Below are 18,343 nucleotides of genomic sequence, written 5' to 3' on the forward strand. Positions count from 1 at the left end.
ACACGAAGAGGATATTGTGAGGGGTGTCGAGCAGGTCAACAAAATCGGAGACCCAAGTAAACAGTAGCTAATATGATGTAGAATAGTAGTAGTTAATTTAATATGATGCTCGAAGGCCATGTTAAAAAAACACCGACACACACACACACACACACAGTGTTTAACATGTACCATAACGGAAATCCATAGGGATCCCGGTTCACAACGGGGGATTTCATATCACAATTGTGGGTAATGAAACGCTTTAACTCACATTTCGGTCTTTTATGAAGGTAATTTATAACTGAAAATAGTCTGGCGAAGGACCCAGATATTTACTGCTTTAATCCATTGTTCCTTGCATTAAATTAAAGAAATAATAAACAGTTAATAGTGTGTGTGTTTAAAAAAAATTTAATCCATACATTTCTCTAATCCATTTATGGCATCGTCTGTATAAAGGCTGTATTAAATGTTGACACTGTATAAAGCCAACAGAGCAGACGAAATCGTCACTTCGTCTGTTCTATTTTTGTTCAGAACAAGAAGAAAAAAAAAACAACTTTATTAACATGAGATAATAAATATATAAAAAATAATTATAAAGCGAGTGAAGTAAATACAGCAATCAGTTGGGAAAAGAAGCAGATACATCAATAGTTGTATTCCCAGAAGGCTTTTGTATTTATTCGACAAATTGTAGTCATTTCAGGTTTACTAAGGGGTTCACAACGTCGATAAACAGAAATTAAACCACAATATTGAGTAATGGAGAGAGAGAGGGGGGAGGAGAAATGTTGGGAGAGAAAAAAAAATTTCCGTCACCAAAATTATCAACCGTACCTCACTACATTATCTCACCACACTCACACTTCTTAGGTCTGATCACTAGTCCCCCCCGTCTCTCTTGCCTTTGTTCTCCTCTCTACACATTATCTCTCTTTTCTCTCCATCGCTCTGTTTTTCCGTGTTAGTAACTCTACACACTGTCTTCTGTTCTTATTGTCTCTCTCTCTCTTTACGCTTATAATTATTACGCACCACACTCTTTTTCTTTCCTCTTACTACTACTAATACTACATTCTCTCTATCTGATTAACTTTCTCCCTTCCTCGGTCTACCTGACTCTTTCTCTCTCTCTTTCTCTCCCTCACTCGGATTCGAGTTGAATCCTCCCCCCTTCACTTCATTTCATCTCTTCACTCACTCACACGTCACTTCCGGTCTGCATCCGGGTCTTGAATTAGTCATGGTGGATGCAAGTTTCTTTTAGCGGGTTGAAGAGGTAAGTACACAGACTAATTGTGTGTATCCCTATTACATTTGGCTATTTAGTTCATCCTGGATGTATTAATTAGGACAAACTTCAGATGAAGATAAAATCGTTTACAACAATGGAACAGGCCAATGGTCGTGAGTTAAATGCGAATCCAGAGTGAGTTTCTCGGTGTAATAAGCACAACGGTTTGGTTGAAGAGTCAAACAAAAATGTGTTGAATTTTTCACAGCCGACCATCAGCTTTGCTTTTTTCTCTTTCCTTCAACGTTATTTTGGTTTAATATTAAAGAATCTGACTATGTAGAGACATTGGAATGCAGATATTTAACACTAGACTTCTGACTTTGGCAAAAAAAAAACCATTTTCTGTTTCATATTTTCTCCTCTTCCGAAATGAAATTCTAATATGCAATTAATCCTGTCATTTCAGAGGGAAGTCTTGCTCTGTAAATTCTGGGTCATATTTCTTCTGATTAGTTTTACTATTGAGAACTACAAATATAGGTACTTACGTAGATATATATGTATATGTGTGTATGTATATAGTTATATAATGAGAATAAGAATAATAATGGAATTAAAAAAAGACATTTTCAGAGTTGAATATAAAATCCGAAACCATGGAACCATTATACCTCTTTCATGTAAACCTGTTTATAAACAACTGATGCTTAAAACGTATCCTTTATATATGTATATGTATTATACACACTCTGACACATTGTGTATTCTATACGTATTTGAGTATGTACATTTGTGTGTGTGTATGTATGTATATATATACAGCGAAAGATAGGTCAGTTTAGGTTTCCTTAAACAGAGATTATTTCATCTGTGCATTCTAAATTATTTCCATCTCAAATCTGTAACTTTTTCTTTAGGTTTATTTAATTATTTCACTGTCTTTAGATTCTGTATTCTTATACATATAGATGGCACCAACCCACAGCCCTCCCTGCCGCTCAGAGGCCTACCTCTTACCCTTTCCTACTACAGATATTGTAAACAAGATTTATGTCTATCTATCTATGTCTTCATTGTGATAGATCTGTATATTTTGTCAATAATCAATTTAGTTTCAACTCAAGTAGGCGTGTGTTATGGAACTGTTTGCCATTGTTTGATGCTTTTTGCATTTATTTTTCCTTGTCCATCTTGCCAAAGGTAGCAGACATATGTGTATGTGTGTTTCTGTCTGTATGTATGTGCTTATATATGAATATGTAATTATATTTGTGTATGTATATAAAAATTTGTGTATATATGTGCATGTGAATAGTATATTGTGTGTGTATATATATATATATATATATATATATATATATATATATATATATACATATACATACATATATATACACGTGTGAATACATATAATATATGCACAATCTGTATATAAATATGCAGATGTATGTATATAGTTCTGTATTTGTATGCAAATATGTATCCATGTATTTAAGCGTATATATGTATATATTTATGCATAAATTTGGGTTCATATGTACATACATATGCATTAATATCTTCGTGTCCTTACATGTTTTTTGTATGGTATACACACGTGTGTATATATATATATATATATATATATATATATATATACACACACACTTATTTCTGTATCTATATATAGATATCCATATATTTGTATGTATATGTCTGTTCTATATATATTTGTGTATGTATATAATACACACACACACGTGTGTTTGGGAGTGAAAAAGAGTACTCAATAAGGTGTGTAGTTTTCCCAACTCCTGTTAATAGTCGCTTATGTCACCAACTTTTCATTACATGTGTGTATCTATTTATCTGTACACATACACAATGTGTTGAAATGCTTTTATGAACTTCATGTGATAATCTACCACTTTCTGTATAAAGTGCTTCTTTAGCTCGTCATACCAACATATAATACACACATTTGTGTGGTTTCTGTCTTCAATATATTTGTGGCAATGTACGAGTACAATAAATAATTGTTTACTGCTATTATTATTGCAATACATTTGGCGATATTTGGTCTGCTTGTGGAATAGTTAAATGAGGCAGCAAGAATTATCGTTAATTTTGTTATTAAAGCTAAGAAAGTGATGAAGAATATTGAATGTTAATAGAAGACGACCATCGGAATGGTAGTTTTTTTTTTTTTTGTCTCTTCAACACCTGACATAGCGAACGCTTCTTCGGCACCTCACATCGAGACATGGAACTGTGTGTGTATGTATAACGTCTGCATACATCAATGACATTGTAGAGTAGCAAATGTTTAATGTCGGTGTATATGACTCTACCTTTCCTCTCTGCAATGTTTAATGTAACCTAAATAATCCTCTATGTCTAGCAAGAAATGAATGCTTTGTTTCTATTTATTTATGACTTTATTTCTGTTTGTCCGTTTTTGTCCTGGCACATTATTGTTTAGACAACATTTCACAAACTTTTCTTAAAGCCAAGAAATTAGTTTCACTTTTTATTCGACCTTATTTGATATTTACGTTATTTTAAAACACCTTTTTTGTTATTCCATTTCGTAAAACCCAAACAAAACATTGAAATAAAATTTCTATTTTCATTTGTTAACCTATATATTTATCTATATTTGTTATTTATTTCTCCGTTTATTGTTTATAATTCTTGGATTATATTCAAAACCTATGTATAGGATGTTTGATAGACCTAAATACTCGCCCCTTGCGCTCGCTCTCTCTCTTTCTCTCCAAAGAACTGGTATAGCAGGGTTGTAGTTTCAAATAAATAGTATAATAACTTCCATGCGACTACTTGTAAGGAATAACAGCCAAATCTCCCTCAAGTCACACCCTATTGTCTTAAAGGGACACTTCGTTCTTATGTTATGCTTAAAACAAACAGAGGTGATGATCGCGGCTTAAATACTTTTAATTATAGGTCTACTCGGTTAGGGCAGAACTGGTATTAACTAAAAGTGCTCTGTCCGAATCACCGAACTCTTCTCCCTCGTCTCGACACACACGCATACACACGGTTTACAAAATTTACTGTTTCGAATACTTGGGTCTCTGTATCAAGACGATGAGTTCTATTTGTATAATACGATGTAAATAACAGCATCGTTGACTAAGTTTTCTATAAAGTCTGCGAATCGGTTCCAGTGTCCGCTTGTTGCCATTCCACTGGTAAAAGTGAAGGTAGGAACATGATTTCCTTAAATAAATCACAGCCTAGGTATTTATAAAGATATTAATCGACTACTAACCCCCGGTAAAGATGAATTATAAAGAGATTATAGTATTTATTTTGCTTGCTTTTAGTCACTTCTTTAAATCTTTCTTTTTATAAGTTTCAAGTTGTATGTTGTGAATAACTAGCAAAGTGAAATTTTAATATCAAATATAACTTTAATTATAATTATCAGTTTCTTTTGATGAGGCTCTGAATTCCAATGTTTTTGTTGAGAGAAGGATTTGATAAAATAAGTATTATAGTAATGTGGTTTCTGATTTACTGATAGAATTTGATCTTGGAATTGTGATATAGAAATTTATAATATAGCACAGTTTTTAATATTCTGCACACTTGGCCATCTCAAATGCCCTTACAGTTATTGCTTTGTGAGACACAACCCCTATTTCATTTATTGATTATATTAAAGGAGTGTATTTCTGGAACTTAAGGTATCAACTCTGAACTTGGATAATGACAATTGTGTGATCTAACTGGGTGGGGGTGAGACATGAATTAGTATTGTGTATTTCATTACTGACTTTAACCACTTCTCTCATTTCACTACTCTCTAATTTATTGACAGGTGAATGGCTAATGTTTTAGACAATTACATGTTTAGAAATGATAAATTGTTTTATTATTTACATCTACATTCCGTTTTGATTGATTTCTCCAGTCTTCATCAGGTATCTTATTTCTGGATGTGTAAACACTACCAGATTGAATTAGAAGTAAAAGTTTATAGTTTGATTTCTGTTTCATATCATCTAACATCATCCAGGAATAAAACGTTTGCTAGTGATTGATGATGAAACTATTCCAAATGTAATAGGTGTTAATATTAAAATATTTTTGTTAATGAGAAGCATAAATTGATAATTTTTCACCTTGTTAAGGACAGTATTGCTGTTGGTTTTTGTTACATATTGTTTCAACTGATGACACCATCTTTTACAGATGATTCTGTTTGGCCCAGATTAAAAAAAAAAAACGAAAAGATACCCAGCTTTTCTGGAAAGTTACTACATGAAGTGCTACTGGAAATGGAAGAAGAACGATTAAAGAGAGATGCACAAGGTAAAGCTTCTGCATTACTTTCTTGTTCTGGCAGCGAATCTGAAGGTGATGAGGTGAAATCTCAATTCCATTGTAAAAGTGATGAAGTTATGATGGAGGAGAACCCTAATCCTGAAGATCTAGAAGAGGATGATGACTCAGATGATGATGAGGAAACTGATGATGAGGACGAAGGTAAAATAAATGGTTTTAATTCCTCTGAAATCTTTCCCTTGTTCTTTTTCCTTAATATTTCTCTATCAAAAATTTTTTTTTTCTTGGATAACACCAATGTTGTCTTTTATTGTGCATCCTTTCAAATCTAGTGCTTATAGGCCTCTATACTTGTTTGTTGATAACTAAATAGCCATATGCAGGTGATGTACATCAGCCCAAAGTTATGGTAAGTCCTTTACACAACTGGTATTTTATCAATTCCAAAAAGATAAAGGCAAAATAATGCTGAGTGGGCTTTGAACACAGGAAATAAGGAGCTGTAATGCAGCGCAGCAAATATATAGGATTATTTTGAGTCAAAGACAGCTCCTGAGAATCCATTAGGGGAAGCATTTACAGTGTTTACATAGGAAGTAGCAGATTTCTTGTTTTTCCTAAGTTTAAATTTATCATTGGACAGTATCAGAATTTTTATTATCATTATATAAGAATACATATATAATGTTGACTTAATTTGTTAATTATATAGTTCTCCTGTTGGTTATTGTAATGAGCTATGCCGCTTACCAATATGATAACTCTTTACTACAAGGCTACAGATATCTCAGTGAATAGCAAGAGACTGGCAGTGTAACTGTTGGGTTATATATTGTCACTGGTACTATGGACATCTGGTTCTCAATAGCTGAGTATTTCTGTTTTTTGTATAGCCAGAAGTCAACCCTCTTCAAGTATATCTATGATTATAAAGCATTCCAGCTGTGACTATCTCATTTTTTTTCTCCAGGCACAGTGTGTCTAGTATCACATTATCTAATGCATATCTCCTTTTGTATGAATCAAAGGAGATTGTGGCTATCTGTAGTAGATTGTGTGGACACAAACAGATTCCTTTTTTTTGTCTTATCAAGTTCTAAACATGTTAAACAAACAATCCAAGTGGAAAGTGATTGTGGATGAGGAATATATGGGAAGATTTTGTATTCTAAGACACAGCTCTTCTATCTTTCCTTCTTTTACTTTCAGATTTCCACCTGGAAACCATGCAGTTTATCATTTAGTTAAGCTGTAGGTTCTATTCAAGTAATGTGTTGAGAATTCTTTAGATTTAAATAGTTTTATAACTGCACTCATCTATTTTGCTTGATTTTGTTGGTGATAGTTCAAAAATTTTAAACAATATGTTTGTGAAGTCTGTTCCAAAGTTGGGAAGACAAATGTTTTGGTACCAGTAGAACAGAGAAGCCAATCACCTTAATCTTAGTGGGAGTGGGACAAGAGGAAAGTTTTTTTTTTTTTTTGTTCGATTCAATAATAAAACATAATTTTGCCTAATATTATGAAATATAGTGTGTGGGGTAAGTTGCTTCAATGCAGGCATATCCAAACCATTCCTGTAAAGGCTCCAGGTTTATACCATAATTCACAAATGGCTTTCAACCTGGATTATTGGATTGTTTTGTAATTGACTAATTGCTTTTAAGAAAAGCATTTGGTTGTAGAAGTTTATGAATGTCCAAGTTATCTAAAAATTTCAGCAACACATTGCAAGAATGTGCCTCTTGTAAATATATCGTATATAAACTTGTTCCTTTGATAACCATCATATGCACACATTCACACTCAAACATTGTGTGTGTGTGTGTGTGTGTGTGTATATATATATATGCACATGTATGCATGAAGGAAACAACTTTTCTTTCTAACATTTATTAAAAACATGTTTGTTCAACTTTGAACTTGTTTCATTAAAGATTTTTCAAATTTTTTTATTAGTCTTTTATGTTGGGTTTAGAAGAATGACTTTCCTAAATCTGTTAGTTTGACTTTTGCAACTATTTTCGAAATAAATTGTGGTAATGGCATGTTATTTGCATATTCTCTGGAAAGTTTGAAAGGATCTTGAGAATAATTTTGATAACTCATAGAATTATCAATGCCTAATTTAAAATTATATAATAGAAAATCCTGGTGGATTGAATGATACATTTCTTTTATGTATGATATATGTATCTTTTTAATGTCTATGCCTCTGCATCATATCTATTTCTTTCCTACAACTCCTCTTCCTAATCCCACTTCCACCACTCTTATTGGCACTATTCACTTAGATGCTATAATGATATGAAAGTGAAACTGAACATATTTCACCCCCTCCCCTCACCTTTTTGCACTCCTGCTTATCCTCCTTGGAGTCACTTACTTTGTTTTTTGCATTCTGAATAAAATCCCACACCCTCTTATTTTCTGCTGAATGCCCCTTTCACCTCCATTCTTCCCCTGTACACTTTCTCTTTCTGCCAATGGCAGCCCTCACTACTTATGTTTATCTCTTACTATTTCTCCCCATATGCTTCTGATCTTGTCCCTGGCACTGTACATTACTTGCACATCACCCACACTTCCTGTCACCCCCTTTTTCAATCTTATTTTCTCCACATTTCCTCTTCAAACTGATATTGACCATTGACCTCACCACTGTCCCTATCTTGATCTAGCTGCTGCTATCTTTTGACACTCTTGCAATCTTGCCTACCTACTCATGCAGTCTAACCCTCTGAAACCTCTTCGCTATCTTCTTCCCTTTACCAGCGGAGTAGCCATATACCTCTTCTTCTGAGACACCTGTTTCTGTCCCTGTATTTTACTTCTACTGCTCATTACTTGGCATGTAGCCATCCCCCAATCAGTACTACACCCACTTCAGTTGAGGGTTCTTGTCTTGCAAGTTACCTAGTGACTTTACCAGTGCTAGTGTCCATTAAAAGGCATCCATTACACTGTCAAGTGGTTGGCATTGGGAAGGGCATCCAGCTGCAGAAATCATGCCAATGCAGACATTGGAGCTTGGCACAGTTTTATGGCTCATTGGTTCCTATCAAACCATCCAGTCCATGCCAGCATATAAAACATGAGTGATGATTGTGCATGTGTGTGTGTATTCAACGACTCTTACACAACTAAAAAATGATTGCTGTTGCATTCTTTTTTTTTTCATGGAATTTCAATTTGTTTTTTCATAGAAACTGATGACGACGACGATGATGTTACGAAAGGTGTTTGTGACAAAGTCAGCCTTTTAGAAGAGGAATCTTCTGATCAAGGAGATGGTGATGATTGTCCAATTTGTTTAAATCGGTTAAAATATCAAGATATTGGAACTCCAGAATCTTGTGATCACAGTTTTTGTTTAGATTGTATTCAACTTTGGGCCAGGGTGAGTTACTGGACTGCTTTATTTGTTTCTCTCCAAATTTTGAATTTCTATCCCCTGTAATAGTGCTTTCTTCTTGTCTTTAGTCTATAAAAAGAATATTTTCTTGAATAAATGTGTTGAAGAACTGTGGATCTTTTTTATGTAAGAAAATTATTTCATAAATTGGTTTCTCTTTTTTAGTTAAAACTTTTGCATCATTGAAATATGGTGCAAAGATTTTTGTAAGAAAGGAATGGAAAAGAATAGAACCCGTTACTATGACATAATCTGTAATATTCTGTTGTGGTATGTAGGTGGGTGTTAAATATGGAATGAAATTGAATACATAATTAAACGTTTCAGCATAGCAAAACAATGTTATAAAAGCGGTAAATAAAACATTTATGGAATGTGGAATTTCCATGAGTGTCACTTATAACTGTATTGTGAAGTTTCAAAGTAGAAGAAACTATGCTATTTAAATCAATATGTAGAAGAGGTGTTTTCACTGATTTGGACATGTGTAAATACATGATACTGGGTGAGGTAAGTGTTGTGTGTTTGCTTAGAACTTCACTTGAAATAAGTATATATATATATATATATACTTATTGCACCCATGCTGGTGGTACATAAAAAGCACCATTCAAGCATGGCTGATGCCAGTGCCACCTGACTGGCTCCCATGCTGGTGCCACCATTTGAGCATGACTGATACCAGTACTGCCTGACTGGCACCCGTTCCAGTGGCACATAAAAAGCACCATTTGAGCATGGTCGATGCCAGTCCCGCTGACTGGTTCCTATGCTGGTGGCGCATAAAAAGCACCCACTACACTCAATGAGTGGTTGGTGTTAGGAAGAGCATCCATTTGTAGAAACCTTGCCAAATCAGATTGGAACCTGGTACAGCCTCTCGGCTTGCCAGTCCTCTGTCAAACCCATGCCAGCATGGAAAGTGGACATTAAATAATGATGATATGTAGCAGATAGGATAACTTAGTTCATCCATTGTTGAACTGATGTGGATTACATGTCTCAGTGAACATTAGCACACATTAACACCTTAAATATGCATTATGACCCTGGGATCCCATTGTCCTGGGATTCTGACTGGTTGAGTGGTGTAATCCAACCCATACCAGCATGGAACACATTAAATGATGATCTCACACACACATAAATATAGTTGTACTACTTAGATAATTCTATTTCCATTTGGCATTTCTTCACTGTTTTTATACATATCCTGTCATTTAAGTGTATATGAGTGTGAATTGATATAATAGCAGACAGCCATCTGAGAGATCTACTATTCATTACCAGCATTCTGTTGTGCTCCTTGGTCAACAGACATTAACTTTAAAATAATTGCCAAGTAGTTCATTTAGTTGTAGTTGTCCATGCTGAAAGTTAAGAACTAATCACTGTAAATAGTGATATCACTATAAATTTGATGGCTTTGGTAGTTTGTACTGCTGAGTTGAATTCCTTTTGTGGCTATTTCTTGGAGGCACTGTTTCTATCAAGTTTAGCTGCTGTAGATGCACTACATAAAGAAGTTACGCTTCACAGTGACACCTCCTTAACTCGATGGATTATGGGAGTCATCACCCTATCTTTGATAGTAACATTTAAATGCTATGTTTAACATATCCTGTTTCACCGTTCAAAGTATGTCTCTGGTAAAACAACAAAGCCTTGGGATTGGCTTTAGAAGTTGAATAATTGAAGATTATAATACAAAGGGTTCTTAATTGTAAGCTTGGCTCCTTCATTAACACCACTCTTTGAGATAATATTTTCTTAATGATTAATGTTGATGATAATTATATACAGTAACACTATATTCTATTAGTCTGGTCAATGGCATTATCATGTGTAACCTATTGTATTTTAACTTCTTTCTGTATTACATGTATATCTCATGAGAATGTTAGACTTTTAGAGTGAGCAGTTTAAGACAACTATAGCTTTGTTACAATTAATAATGTGCTAAAATTAAATATATAATTCTTCAAAAAGAATGATAGGTTGTTTACTATTACTATTACAACTGTGACAACTAAAGGCAATATATCATCCCACCTGCCAATCATATTTGTATACTTCCTTGTCTACTGTCCAGTTATCAGCCTTACTAAATAGATTTCATTGCTTTTATAAAATATTGTTTCCAAGTTGAACTACATTTTCACATATTTGCATGTTATAAATTGTGTATAATTTTTTTTTAATAAGACAAAAAAAATTCATGCTGTATTTTTTAAAGTTTAAATTTGTCTTTTCATCAAATAATTTTTTTACAAAATATGTTGCATAAAATTTTTCATCTATTGCATTAACAAGAATTTTAAGGAACATTTTTGTGCCTTAATGATTCCAATTTTTGTTTTTCTTTAGAATGTCAATACTTGTCCTGTAGATCGACGAGAATTTGAATTAATCTTGGCTAGACATGCTGGTGAAGATGAGATTTTTAAAAAGGTGTGTTACATTTTTTTTTGAGAACAGTAAATATTGCATTCATTCTATATTTTATAGCCAATAACTATGTTTGTATTTTAGAATTAGTTTTGAATTAACACAATTCTTAGGTTTCTTTTTGATTTGCTTTACTAATTAATACTGAGTTAGAGATTTAAATTTCTCAGTTTTGATTATGGTGCCAATAAAAATTCTAGACGGTTTAAATGTATTTGTATTTTTCAGTTTGGCTTAGTTCTTTTAATTAAATCTCATTGACAAGCACACTTGTCAATGAACCTTAATTCAGACTGACATTGTGTATATTAGGATATAGTAAAGGTTGTTTTTGATATACTTTATTTCCTGAAGGTTGTTACTTGTTAACAGTATTAGAAGGTTCTTGCAAATTTAGAAAATGGCATGCTGTTGGAATTATTTTTATTATAGTAATTGCGCACTTTTTTTGCAAATAACTTGAATTTAATGTTAGGGTAGAACCTGAGGATGTGTTTAGAATTATGTTGTGGTTTATCTCTTGATTTATTGTCAGTAACTCAGCTAATTTCAAAACTGAATTTTAGATTTTAATTTTCACATGTGAAGGTCAACTATAAATACTTGTAGGAAACCTGTGGTTCAGTTTACATGGTTTCACTTCCTGTAGTGCATGGAAGATGCTATGATGCCTACTTTTTTATGCATAATCAATGTACTTGATACATTATATGACACTCCCCTCTCTCTTCTCACCTAGAAATGGCTTGTTCCTCAATTTAGATATTTGTGGTATCGTAACCAATAAATATTATTGAAAACTTGATTGTAATTTTCATGAAGTATTATCAGATTGCAATTAATATATTTAATCAATATTTGTGTTCAAATTTGTTTATCTTGTCTATTTAGATTCCTGTGGCTGAAAAGAGTTTTGAGGCTGAAGAAGATGCAAGTGAAGCAGAAAATGATTTGACTTACTGTGAAGTTTGTGGCCAAAGTAACCGAGAAGATAGGCTTTTACTGTGTGATGGGTGTGATCTAGGGTATGTTAATTATCAGTATTGTGTGATGGTGTGGATTATATTACCATTATATAGTTATTAACACTGATGGGTGTGGTTTAGGGTATGTTCATAATCGTTATATATAGGTGGGTCACTAATATTATATGATGAGCGTGATAATAATCTTAATTTTAACATTTCATAAATTTTTATTTATATTGAAATGGTAGATTGGTAGTATTGCTTGAACATTGAATAAAATACCTTGTGGTGTTTGGTTATATCCAGTGGTGAGCTGGTCTCTGCATTCACACAAATCAATAATTAGTATCTTTTTAAAAGTGAGAACCACTTGTTAACTTCTTGCTGGAAGGTGAAATGAGACTTACTCAGGAAAGTTAGGGTGTTAATCACACTACAAAATCTAGTCTATTTGCTGTACAAAATTGTCCATTTTAAAATCAAACTTGGAAGGTTTATAAGCATTATTTTCTGGAATGAAACTAAATGTGCAAGTGTGTGTGTGTGTATTTGGATACTTGGTATGATTTGTTTACATGTGTGTTTGTGTGTTCCTGCCACACCTATTGTTTCTATTTGTACTCACCTCCACAATACTTGAACCTGTTATGTATGAGGGACATATCAATCTTCCTTTGGCCCTTCTCTCTACTCACTTTGTTCCCTTAGCTCCTCATCCTCTTGCATCACCTGGAAGACCAAATGGATGTAGCATGATATTCTATAAATCTTACAGCAAATAAACTTTATCAATCTTCCAAACATTGGTATTTCTTTTCCCCAACACTGACCATCACAATTTTCATTGGACTTAGGATTTTACCATTATTTTATTGTTGAAGGAGAGATAAATTGCCAAATTCTTCAAAATCTTTTATTCAGAATCCTTGGTTAACAGTTTTGTAACTCAGTGTAGCTGAATGAACTGGTTGTTGAAACTTTAACTGCTCACCACTGGTTATGCCTATATGTTGAGAGGTCAACTGTGCTATTTCTCTTTTTGGGGTTGATAAAATGTCTGACTGAAATAAACAGTTGACTAACTAAAAGCCTTGAAGAGTGCAGCAATCCAATAGCTGGAAAAGAGCTGGGTGGGGATTTTTTTTAGTATTTCATATAAGAATTTAGTTAGTAGCTAACACTTTTGAAAACAGCTTTTTTATCAATTGAAAATTTCAACTTTGAAAAATTATTTGCAAAAATTTTTTTTACTTTAAATGAAAAGCTTGTTTTTTAAATTTTTTCTTTGAAAATCTTGAACAGATTTCATTGTGAGTGCTTGGACCCACCTCTTGATAGTGTTCCAGTTGAAGAGTGGTTCTGTCCAGATTGTGCTGAAGCTAATGATTCACATCGTAAGTAATAGAAATAGAAGAGAAACTTTATGGAAATTACAGTAAAATGGAGGAGCATTGTCTTGTCCTGATGTTAAAGTAGAATATTGTGTGTGTCATCTTTCAGTTGCTATTGTTTTTGTTGTTTTAATATTAGTAGTGTGGATTTAAACAAACACACATGTACAGAAACAAGAGAAACCTGTAGTAGCTTATTTGTTTAAAACTGATTACTTCCTGTCAGTATGATGTTGCACTAAATGTGGATGCTTTTTGGTGGGTAGAGAGCTACAATCTGCTGGATATGCAATATTAGTCTGCAAGACCTGCTACAAGTGAGGTGAGAAGACATTAATGAGGCAGTATTGTTGTAGAAAATAATGTAGAGTTGGTGCATGTTGACCATGTAAGAGAGAGGTTAAGGACCTAACAATGTGATACAAGATTATAAAATAGGTTTACAGTACAGTATATTACCATATATAGTCTTAGCAGCCTATTTCACCTTAAAGTAAAGGGCTCAGGAGTAGTTCTCTTAACTGCTTGTGGCTGGAAATCTTGAAGGTGAAGCTAAGCATGCGTAGAGACACATGCCACCCATTAAACTGAAATACATACTGCAAAATTCTGCTCAAATTTTTTACCACCATCATATCCACATGCTAGTAGAGGAATTTCTATGAAATCGCTTGTTACGAGAAATAGCAACTAAATTCCTACAGAAAATCACAACTATCTTTAAAAAAGGATCCCTTGGGCAGTGTAGTCCTAGATGTACAAAAAGAGGTGATGGTTTTGATCATAGTTTTATTCAAGAGTTGATCTAGGGCTAAATACCATCACTAAGCATCTTCATATCCATAACCCACCCCTTTAGTATCCTCAGTTTTTCTGTCCTAATTTATTTAGAGTGGGTTACAAGAAATGAACATACACAATTAGTAGTGATTTTATTAGACATAAGGATGAAACTATCGTAATACAGTTGTTGATGTTTATGTATTGACTCTGCATAAATTTCTTTTGTTTAGGTTGTGTACTGAATGATTTTGAATATGAACCACAATATTTATTAGAAGAAAACTCCCCCTCAGAAGCTCTTCCTTATCTACGTCCAAGACGAAGACAAATTGCTCGCACAAGGATCAGTGAAAGAGTTCGCGCTCGCATTCAGGAATACCGTGAAGGCTTAGCACGTCTTGTATGTGATGATAAAGATTCTGGAGCCTTTGAGGTATGGCCTAATTTTTCTGATTTGTTTCTGGTCTGCAGTTATCATTCCTGCACCTTATATTCTATTGTCTGTGTTGCTTAGCTTTTCTACTTTGGGAAATCCATGCTTCATTGCAGATTTTATTGCACTACCAAGATTAAATTTCAAAATACAAAAAAAAAAAGACTTGAAAAATTAATTAAAAAACAATTTTTTCGTGTATTTACATACTTAAGAAGGTATCAGCTTATTTTTCTTTTTTCTATTATCATAATGATGATAATAGAAACAAATGGTTTTAGGATTTGGAGACAAATAACTAGCAAGACTGCAAATATCTCAAAAACTACATAGTATTGACACTATATTTTGATGATATTAAAGTATCTTATTTAAAGATGAAGGGTTAGTGACAGCAGTAGCAACAGTAGAACTTTGTTTCCTTATTGGTGTAAGTTTGAAGACATCTTGTTAGAACTGGTGTTTATATTGTCTATCTTTTTCAATTGCGAATTAATCATAAAGTAACTGCTATTTAATTTGTAGCTGTAAGTCATGTACAGTAATAAAAGATAGATCAGAGTATCTGCTATATGTATTATGCTGTGTTAATAAAAGAGGTTATATTATAAAATTGCACTTCAGAACTTTGGTATCTCTTGATTGGTTTTTGAGTTGTTAATTGAATGCTTTTAAGAACAGTTCTGTTATAAATATTGGCTGATGTACAAATGAATTTTTTTCTTCTTTGTATGTCTTTCAGAGAGGGAGTACATCAACAGAATTAAGTCGAACACGAAGCCAGACTCGGCAGTCAGAGGCAAGCAAAAAACAATCAACAAGAAGGAAATCCAAAAGATTGGTATCTGGTAAAAAAAAAGTTCTCTCCAGGAGAAAACAACGGCGTGCCAAGACCTTAAAAAAGGTTTTTGCTTTATCTATGTCTAATATATAATTGATATTTGAAGTGAAGATTGCCATTGGCAGTCATTAAAGTGCAGGCTTAACTGATGATCTGTAGTTGATTTTTAGACACATATAGCCAATTGAATTGACTCCAGAGTATTACTGCTACGTAATCAGTATTTGGTTTATATAGCTATCTAATTAAGAAGGTTGCTTTTCATTCATGTGGATTCAAGTTTGATTCCACTACAAGACCTCAGATAAGTGTCTTCTATTCAACCTTTGGAAAAGTGGTTGTAAAAATGATATATATGTGAGAGAGAGAGACAGTGTGTGTGCATCTGTTGTAAACTGGTATGATGAGCTGAAGAGGTTGGTGTTAGGAAGGACATCCAGCTGTAGAAACCATGATAATGCAGTCATTTAGAGCTTGGTGCAGACATCTGGTTTGTCAGTTCATGTTGAACCAACCAACATGTCAGCTTGATGACTGAAATAAGTAGTGGATGTCTATGTGGTGAAGTAAAACCCTCGAAGCCCCTTTTTCAGCATGGTTGCAGCTCAGTTACTGTACTCAGTATATAAATAATCTTGAGTTATTCAGATTATGAAAGGATGAAACTACTGAAAACTATTTCTTTACAGTCTGTTGTTTCTGTCTGCTTAACATTTTTAGTTTATTTGAAATTACTTATCAAGTGGAATCAGTTGTTGAGAATAAGAATCTTGGAAGTTTTCAATTTTAATTAAAAAATTTTTTTAATTTGTGGCGAGTGAGGTCAGGTGTATTAAGATGGATGTATAAAACTATTTTATTTAAATGTAATGATCCCTTTCTTTTTTTTTTTTTCTTCTTCTCTTCCACCAGAATCAAATACTTGACAGACTCTGCAATACAACTAAGAGCCCTAAATCCCGTCTTGCTGGTAAACTTGGATTAACCAAGTCAACAGGTTTAAGGAAATCTGAGCGAACAACAGCTGAACAGGTAGCCAAAGAAAACCTGTATGGAATAAAACCTTTGTCAATTATGGGACACAAGCATGAATTGGATCAATTTGATGAGTAAGGAAGAACATTTATCCCTGCTTTGTTCTTCTATAAACATAGCTTAGAATTTCTTGATAGTAATGGATTATTTTTCAGTCATAGAAACCGTCCTTTGTCATTCTACTTGTTGTGACTTTTATTATTTTGTTGAGCTGGGTATTGATATTGTAAATCTGTATTCATGGCAGTAGCATCACTAATAGTGATCGTTCTCTGAAGTATCCAGAAGATTCCTCATTTCATTTTTTAAAATTCTGATCTAAGAATTAGATTTATCTATTCCTGAACCTCATTGGGACATTGTTGCTTCAATGAAATCCATTATGTTGCACGAAAAATATTGCTGAGTTACAGATGGTAATGTTAACATTTCTTTGTCAATAAACTGTCTGGTAGCTTTGTGTTTTGAAAGATGTGTAGAACGATAACTTCCTTACTTCAAATCAAATAATGGTTAGTAAAAGGAAGACCATTTGGCTGTAAAACAGTCTCACTAATATGTATTCATGTAACCCATACTTGCTTGGCAAACTGAACATAAAATGAACTAACAAAATTTACGACTTTCTGTAATTTCTTTTATAAACACATTGCTCTGTGTTTTATAGAGATGATTCCTTTGGTCGATCAAGTGAACCACAGGCAAGTACCTCAATGTTATCTGCAGCAGCCTCAAAAAGATCTTCAAAATATTCGGCCTCAGCTTTACTCTCCCGACAACCGGTTGCTCGCCCATTGTTATGCAAGTAAGGACTTTACCAAATGTTTATGTAACTCTGTCTTAGCTGTTGTCTGTGTTGAGTTTATATGATATATATGTAATTGTGTTTGCATAAAGTATATATAATGTATTTCCTCCCAACTGTAGTGTGTCTGACCAGTGAAACACACTTGCACTGAGAACATTTTAACACACACATGCACATGCTACACATTTCAAAGAAATCAAACTTGTAACACTACTTCCTATTTCCTATACATGAACAGTCACAGTAAAACAGTAACTTGGATTTTTACTGTTTGACCATTGATAACTTTTGCAATTTAATCATGAATCAATGCAGATTTTTGTACTGTTTTCTCCCATATCATGTAGTATTTCTCTTAAATGCTGAAAGTAAGTTTCTTTTCTCTATTTTTATAATAGGTTGCCAGATGATAAAGCCAACAGTAGTCTTTTCTCTTGTCAGAGTAGTAGCTCTGGTGCCAGTAACAGCAGCAGTGGTGTTGGTGGGGCTGGACTTGATTTGTTAGGAACTATTATGATGGAACAAAGTATTCTTCATATGAAAAGTAAAGACATCAAAATAAACCGAGATGGTATGTGGGACTTATAAAATTAATCCTTGACTTCTTTTATGTCTTCTCAGATCGTACATTCTGCCCTTTATGAATTATTCTAAATTAAATGAATGAAAACTAGGCATTTTCCTCTGTAACTATACATCTAACAAC

The 18,343-nt window shown here is 33.5% G+C and overlaps 1 protein-coding gene across 4 annotated transcripts in view; it reads left to right on the top strand.

The window, feature by feature from the left end:
- Window positions 1-1,208: 1,208 nt before the first annotated feature.
- The window catches only part of LOC106872062 (uncharacterized), a 39,589-nt gene continuing 22,454 nt past the window's right edge, over window positions 1,209-18,343 (top strand). For 2 of the 4 annotated variants that reach the window (XM_052972422.2, XM_052972423.2), the window contains exons 1-11: window positions 1,209-1,414; window positions 5,423-5,716; window positions 8,722-8,915; window positions 11,298-11,381; window positions 12,270-12,403; window positions 13,649-13,740; window positions 14,751-14,953; window positions 15,696-15,857; window positions 16,707-16,903; window positions 17,497-17,634; window positions 18,036-18,208. In XM_052972422.2, the coding sequence (XP_052828382.1) occupies window positions 1,402-1,414; window positions 5,423-5,716; window positions 8,722-8,915; window positions 11,298-11,381; window positions 12,270-12,403; window positions 13,649-13,740; window positions 14,751-14,953; window positions 15,696-15,857; window positions 16,707-16,903; window positions 17,497-17,634; window positions 18,036-18,208 (1,684 nt within the window). In that variant the 5' untranslated portion in view covers window positions 1,209-1,401. The remainder of the gene's footprint in view (window positions 1,415-5,422; window positions 5,717-8,721; window positions 8,916-11,297; window positions 11,382-12,269; window positions 12,404-13,648; window positions 13,741-14,750; window positions 14,954-15,695; window positions 15,858-16,706; window positions 16,904-17,496; window positions 17,635-18,035; window positions 18,209-18,343) is intronic. The other 2 variants (XM_014918910.3, XM_089361630.1) reach the window with 1 other exon arrangement.

Source organism: Octopus bimaculoides, chromosome 13 (assembly GCF_046866305.1).
Source record: "Octopus bimaculoides isolate indiv1 chromosome 13, ASM4686630v1, whole genome shotgun sequence".
Lineage (NCBI taxonomy): Eukaryota > Metazoa > Mollusca > Cephalopoda > Octopoda > Octopodidae > Octopus > Octopus bimaculoides.